This window comes from Astatotilapia calliptera, chromosome 1 (genome assembly GCF_900246225.1).
Source record: "Astatotilapia calliptera chromosome 1, fAstCal1.2, whole genome shotgun sequence".
Taxonomy (NCBI): domain Eukaryota; kingdom Metazoa; phylum Chordata; class Actinopteri; order Cichliformes; family Cichlidae; genus Astatotilapia; species Astatotilapia calliptera.
In genome coordinates, this window is record NC_039302.1 from 4,168,109 (window position 1) to 4,176,011 (window position 7,903).

General features: G+C 42.3%; 1 protein-coding gene across 1 annotated transcript; it reads right to left on the minus strand.

Annotated features, from left to right (window-relative positions):
* Window positions 1-1,586: 1,586 nt before the first annotated feature.
* Window positions 1,587-6,419, minus strand: znf319a (zinc finger protein 319a). Its single transcript, XM_026146370.1, has 2 exons — window positions 6,067-6,419; window positions 1,587-5,080 (listed from the first exon to the last, which is right to left on the minus strand). Exon 2 carries the CDS (start codon window positions 4,910-4,912, stop codon window positions 3,152-3,154), a length of 1,761 nt encoding a protein of 586 aa, XP_026002155.1. The 5' UTR covers window positions 4,913-5,080; window positions 6,067-6,419; the 3' UTR covers window positions 1,587-3,151.
* Window positions 6,420-7,903: the final 1,484 nt, after the last annotated feature.

Below are 7,903 nucleotides of genomic sequence, written 5' to 3' on the forward strand. Positions count from 1 at the left end.
GGGTGGTGGTGATGATGGGGGTACATCTAGCCGCGGTTCGTTAGCAGAAATAGGATGATCTTCCCTTAGACAGTCAACGTCACCCGGAAGTAAAGCAAGCCTTAAACGACATAATTTAGATGTGAAAAATAAGACCCCGTTTAAACGCGTAATTATTACAAAATATTTTCCCACGTATTATTTTCCGTTAGTAACTTTTGAAAGCTGCTTAACATTTATCTGCATTTATTTATGTTTGTTTTTAGTAGCAGGATAGGCAAGTACTGCAGCACAAATCTGCTGCAATTTTACCTTCTACTTGCAATCAACATTAACTATTTTGTCAGTCTTTACTAAACGTTATTTTACAAATACATGTTAATATAATATATGTATCTAAAATAAAGCAGCGGATGGTGTGACAGCAGAGTATCTGCTTTTTCGTCCACTTCTTCTCCTGCCTGGCATCTCCATGTTCAACATGCTTTGTCCAATAAAGTCACTATCCCTCATTTCCAAACCATCGCAGCTTCGCCTCAGTGTCTCCAAACTGCTCAACCCCCATGTCTCCCTAACATCTCTCTCCATAACTCCCAACTACAATCTTCAGTAATGCTGCTGAATTGCTTTTTGTCAGAGCCACTGTCCCCAAACTACACATCAAGTTCAAACCACCATCTTGTAAATTTATCCAAACTACAAGTGAAATGATTTTCAGTTACCAGATTACTAGTACAAGTTGATCTAATCAAATTTATAATAATAATAATAAATAACTAGTAGGGATTTACTGTTGATTGTACTGCAGAATTTTCCAAATTACATTAAAAACAGCTACAATTACAATTCCTACAATACCTAAAAAGAATGCGCTGCTCAACTAAGTTTAGTAAATATTAGCTATTTTATGTCAACCCTCATATCCCAATTTGTTCAGTGGTTAAAAAATATAAATGGAGTTCTCCGTGTATTTGTTTATACCCAGTTATTCTTTCCCTACTGACAGACAACCTGGCGTTTGGCTTGTGTACTCTAAACATATTCAACTTCAGGACATTTATGTTAGTACACGAGGAAGAACAAGACTGCCAAGACACATAAACAGCAAATAAACAATAAAAAACAAAATGACAGAATATCATGTCAGTTTTATTTTTTTATATTTAATCTGAGGAATGTAATGGGATATATCTCTTTTCAGTGAGCTACTGTAAAGGCTTTCCTGTCTTAATAGCAGGTCAATTATAAATTAGTAACAGTTGCACCTTTGTCCCTAAAAACTCACCTCGATGTCCACGTACACCCATCAACGCAAACTTGACAGTACAAAGCAAATTCAGTTTACATTGGAGCTGGAATATTATGATTCAGTTTTATGGTAAATGGACTGGTTCTTATAGCGCTTTTCTACTCTGAGCACTTAACCTCCTTTCAAACGCTGCCGTATTTATTCAATTAATTCTGATTATAAGTAGAATGTACGTTAACCTGCCTTATGTATGGTTGGCTTGAAAGGTCACACCATCCCTGATGTCTATCCTCTTTAACGTTCATCATCATCATCCATTCATTCTCCTGATAATACAGCTGATGAAAACACTGTACACTTTAACTGTCATAAGGGTGGTTTATTTTAATTGTCTGTATACAGTATGAACAGGAGCCTATATTTGATATCCATATGTGTAAATCAGTGCTCCATTACAATTGCTAATCCCATACTGCAGCGTGAAGCAGACTCACCAGGATCTTTTAACCATGGCACACAATCCATCCATCTCACTTTCCCATTGCTAATCCCAGTTTGTGATCTTTTAAACTCCCAAATCCTTCTTTTAAATATACTGCAAAGATTGTACAGAATATAGAAATCCACACAGTAAACTAAAGGTACACACACTTTTTTTTTTTAAACTTTATCCCTGGTACAAACCAACACATAAGTGGCAACTTTGAGGCTAGTCATATTAATCTGCTGAACATCTGATCTGGACCAAGGGGAGGCTACAATCCCATGAAAACATTACAAGGCCAATTCTTGAAAAATAATAATAATAATAATAATAATAATAACAATAAAAATAATAATACTTTTGTTAGATCTATCATACAGTAACTAATGCAGCTAATTTGTGGCAAGTGAGCAACATAATGCTTTGAAGTCCTGTTGGGTTAAACATCCTTCTGGAAATGGAACTAAGGTGCTTGCAAAATACAGCAAGCTCATTCATAGTAAATAGAAAAGCAGGTAACGTAAGCACTATACAGTTCTCAATGTTTACATAGCGTATACACACAATCTATAATATAACAGAGTAGACTATGCCATTAATCAGTAGTCATAAATATTACATTGTGCATGTTCTATTGCACATGTCAAGTGTTCGTATGACATAATAGGTATAGGTTAGTTACCTACATGTCATCTGTTTTAATACAAAGATGCAACAACACACATTTCATAGGACACTGGCTATACATTTTCACAATCCACTTGTATTTTTTTCCTTCTTCTTGGATGTTTTTCTAAATAAATCAAACCTATAATACAACAGTGATATTAAAGTGTGATAAATATTCATGCACAAACAGATGATACTACCTAAGACCTAGCATGTGAAAAGATACTGCAGCTCAAGCCAACTGCTGGAAGGGAGGACTTTTCTTTGCGCTATACTGGACATAAAATTAAACACCACAAAATGATTGATTGATTTTAAAAAAAAATTAACGAAAAGAAAACAGAAAAAACAAACAACAGAAAATGAAGGCACACGGATTGCAGAGGAGCCTACACATGTACTGGAAACAACTATCGGGACTTTCCTGCCATCTTTCTTAACAGAATCAAACGGGTACAAAACAGACGACCACATGCAACCACAGGATAAGGTTCCACACAGTATTAAACAAAATCAAGATCTTTCCACGTTTGACATTACACATCTTTCTCTTACATTAAAAAAAAAAAAAAAAGGAAAGGAGAAGAGGGAGCCTAACCCCCTCTGGCGATTTACCTTTTACTCAGAGGATGAATCAAGTCTTAACATTACTGATCAAGTCTTAACATTACTGATGCTAAAACTCATAGTTAATGGGGGCATGTTCTAAAATACAAATGAGCAAGTGGAGGCTGGCACATTTCCTGCCCAGGGCTTGGCAGCAGCTCAGCTCACGGGATGCAGGGAGCTTCAGGAAAACTCTCGCCCTCTGCGGTGTGCTGGACCGTGTGCTCCTGCAGGGCTGTGAGGTCAACAAAACGCTCGCCACACCACACGCACTTAAACTGCGTCTCACGCGAGTGCACACTCTGGTGCTTGGCCAGGTGCTCACGCTGCTTGAAGCTCTTGTCGCAGTTTGCGCATTTGAAGGGCTTCTCCCCCGTGTGAACGCGGCGATGGCGTTGCAACTCGGACGAATACCTGAAGCGCTTTTCACAGTCGGGGCATTTGAGCGGCTTCTCTCGAGTCGGGTCACAGCGGTGCTGGACGAACTCTGAGGATGACACGAAACGCTTGTCGCATAGCGAGCACTTTAGCGGCTTCTCTGTGCAGTGAGAGTTCTGGTGGCGCTGCAGCGTTGAATTCTTTTTGTAACCTTTGCCGCACACATCGCACTTGTAGGGTTTCTCCACTTCGCCGCCGCATTTGTGCCGCAAAAGTTCTCCCGACTGACTGAACGACTTCTGGCAGGAGGCGCACTTAAAGAGGCTTTCCATGCCATGAACCTGCTGGTGGTACAGCAGGTGGGATGGCTGGAGAAAGCCCTTATCGCAGAGGTTGCACTTGAAAGGGCGGTCAGCTGGGTTCTTGTGAGTGCGACGGTGGCGAACGAGTGCATACTGCTGTTTGAAGCTCATCTGGCACTCCTCGCACTGGAAAGGTCGCTCCTCAGAGTGGGTGCGCTCGTGTTGTCGCAGGTCAGACGGCCGCTTAAAGCTCTTTCCACATGACCCACAGCGGAAAGGCCTCTCGCCTTCTGGCTGGCATTGATGATGCAGAAGCTCGGATGACTCCTTAAAGTGCATCTCGCACAAATTGCACTTGAAAAGGTGCTCGCCTGAATGAGCGTACATGTGCCGCACGAGGTGGGAGCGGTGTTTAAAGCTCTTCTCGCATACAGCACATTTATATGGTCTCTCTGAGCTGTGCGTACGCTGGTGGTGTGCCAGGTGTGAAGACTGACTGAAGCTTTTATCGCACGTGTCACATTTGTATGGCTTTTCGCCAGTGTGTATTCTTTCGTGACGTGTCAACTCTGACAAATGGCGAAAGGACTTGTGGCACACGGAGCACTTATATGGCCTGTCTGGTGCAGAAGCCTCAAATGCAGGAGGAGACGAGGCACTGATTGCTGCGCCTCCACCGGATGTCTCCCCGGTGGAGGGCTGCTGAGGGTTGGCAGCTGACGAGGTGGGGGTTGCGTTCCCAGAACCCGGCCGGTAGGTTTTCTCACAGATGGAACATTTCATTGGATTGTTTCCGTTGCCATGTGAGTTGTGATGCTGAGCCAAGGAGGTGAGTAATGAGAAACCCATCTTACATACACCACACACAAAAGGCTTCTGTTCCACCTGCACACACTGATGCTCTAAAAGGTCTGTCGCCTGACTGAAGATCTTCATGCACTGCGTGCACTGGAAGGATCTGTCTTGAGTTACCATACACTGGTGCTCATGGGGGTTGGCCAGGTGAGATATGTCGTGGCCACAGGCTCCGCACTTGTGCCCTCTCTCGCCCCCTACCTGCAGCGAAGGCTGCTGAGCTTGAACAGCATGCTGCTGGCCATGCTGGGGCTGCTGCAGGGAGGTGTCTGGCTGCAGGACGACTCCATACACAGCGCAACCCAGAGGGTTGTCAGTCCCTTGGGGAAGCGTGTGCACAACAGAGGGTGGAGCCACTGCATGCTGTTGCTGTTGCCACGCCTCCGTCATCTTCCACTTCGCATGCAAGGGCTCAGCACTCGGGAGATGACAGGGGAATTTCAGTCCCAAACTGAGAGAATGGTGGATGTGGTTTTCAAAAGTGGAAATGAGCTCACTGACAAGAGCTCAGTGCAGTATCTCTGTTTACACGTGTCCTCTGAGACTAGGAGAGAAAACCTGTTTGGATAGAAGAACATAGATTTAAGTATGATTGGCCAGCGAACACACAAAAGGGAGTGTAAAATATTAAAGCATGCAGTTACCACAGTATGTAACACTCAATATCGACAACAATTTACAAAACTTACTATTGGCTACAAGAAAGTAATACAAACCTGCCTGAATTTCAGGTTTAGACTGTGGTGAGGAAAAACTGAAAAATACCCCAAATTTGAGGCCTAAAACTTGACCCATACTTATACTAGAGACAGAAGTCAAAGTACTTCGTACATTTAGTTAGCTAATGCAGATGTAGAGTGCATGTATGTACTTCTCCAGAAAACCCTAAAACCCTCAGCTAAGCTAGCTTTGAGCATTACCATAACCACAATTATTTGGTTCGGTCTAATTCCTGAAACGTAACTCGGGAAATTAACAGACGAGTTTTTCCAATTACAGGTATGTTTTAAATGCAAGTGGTTTACGAGTCAAGGTTTTGTCTACTTGGTCCTGAAAATAAACGCTTTCTTACAACGTATTTCATTATTTTTTTCCCCTCGGTTCCAGGGAGTAGCTTGCTACCCGACGTTAGCTTGTCAATTGCGAAAGCTAACAGCTAACCACTAGTAACAGCTAACGACACTAAACAACTGGACTTCCTTAGCAAATAATACCGGTTTTCTTTCACTAGAAAACCACTCTAACTTCCCATATTTCTTGGTCATAAACTGCATATCGTGTCGTAAGTCAAACATTGCAAAAGCGACTCAAGTACCACGGGCTTTAAGCTATATTTTTTGGCTTCAAAATGCCGCTTCATGACAGGCCACAATAGCGTTTATACTGGTCTAACATTTGATATGAACCTTCACTGTATGCAGGACCAATATCAAACTAGGCCTCCCCGAAGCTGCGGGAGGAAATCCGCCTCCTGCAGCGGAGTCTCGCACGTTTGCAAAGAAAAAAAATCGCATTCAGAAAAAAATGAATTCACGATAACTTACTTGAGCTGCTTAGCATTGCTTTTCACGGCCGTCTTCGGCCTCTGGTCGAAAACCGTCGGTGTTTTCTGGACTCGGAGGACCAGCGGTGGTAGGGATGCGGTTGAAGTCGGACGCCATCCTCTAGCAGACGGACGGACACCGGAAACCGCCACGCAGCGAGCTGTCGTCGCTGTTACTGCGATACTATGTTAGAGAAGCACCGAGGAACCAAAACGAGCTCCGGTGGAGATAAAATAACTCTCGCTGATTGTTGGAAGAGTTTACAATCCACCACAAAGCTAAAAGGTGTTGTTAACGTATCAGAAAGTCTACTTCCTCGTTTTGACAGTAGGGGGAGTGTTTCAACTGTGTACTCTGTCTCATCAGCTCTGTCGTGTACACCATGAACCCCCACAGTCTCAACTGATACCATCGTTTTCAACCGACAGACAAAACCGCACAAGTTAGGTGAAATTCTCAGCAGCGATACTTTTGTCTAATATAAAGCTCATTTCACTTAATGTCTTCCCCAAAAAAGCACCGTTGCCCAAAATCAATGTTAAAGGCAACAATTTTAATAACAATGTATTCATATTTTTCAACATTGTTGATATTGTTCACTCACCAACAGGAAGAACATGTTTCTGTGTGTCACAGGAAGCGAGAGGCAGCCTTCCTTTTTTTACATTCTACATTTTCTCAAGTATTTTTAAAAATTAGAATCCACAGTTTTATTTCTAACGTGGGGGAAAAACCTGTCTGTCTGGATAGATAAATAGACAGATGGGAGAAGCATTCTGTTTATTTAGTAAAATATGCTCTTTATTACCACCAAAGAGGAAGATAAACATTGTTATAACGATGAGTTTAATGGGTTCCTCGGCATCATGGTGAGATCCGCATGCAGCACAGAATTATCACCTTCTGTGTCCTATGGGCTCAAAATGTGGTCATAAATATTTTGTACTTGTAAATCAGGATTTGTATGTGTAAAAAAAATTTGTGTGTGCGTAAAAAATATTTGTATGTGTAAAAAAGATTTGTGTGTGGACTTAGACAAAAAAAACCCCTGAAAGTTACAAATACGAATTTTGACCCCATTTTTCTTCCTTTCATCTGATTGGTGAATGTCATGTCAATCACAAATGTAACAATCCAATCAGAGAACAGATGGGTTTGGCTGTCGGAGGGGCACTTTTTTTGAACTGCAGGTCTTTGAAGGGAATAAATGCCTGTTTTCATGCCAACCCAGCGTTTTCCTTCATCACCACGAAGGAAAACAGTCTGTGGTCGTCCGAGTTTGGTGATTTTTGTGTCACAGGTCTACGTGTTTAATACAGGGACTTCCACAGCCTTTTCAACAGCGCTGCGGACCGCGGGGTGGGGGCGGGCAGTGTTTTGGAAATGACAGTCTTCATTACAAAGCTTTCTTCGTTATGAATTAGCATACATGTTTTTATTGAACATTTGAAGAACTAGCAAGAAAAACAGAAACTCTTGTAGAGGACATAAAGTCAGAGATAGAAACGACAAGGAGCAGGTGCATCTAGTACAGGTAGAGCTGCTGCAAAAACCCACAGAGCCCAGCAGCCAGCAACAAATTCTGGATCCTTTGCTTTTAGTTAGCAGTTAGCATTAGCAGCACATCCTGCGTCCGATGTGAAATGACTTTTATGCTGCCCACTGTGACTCACAGCAATGGTCCCGGGTCAGCCCTGACTTTGTGTTAAACTAATCCTAAAGTAATTTGGTATTTCTAACCACTGATATACCACAACTTTTTCCTTTCAACAGCTACTGAAAGTTAGAGGACCTAGCTGCTATCGGATATTTATATAGAGATCCTCCAGCTTCAAAC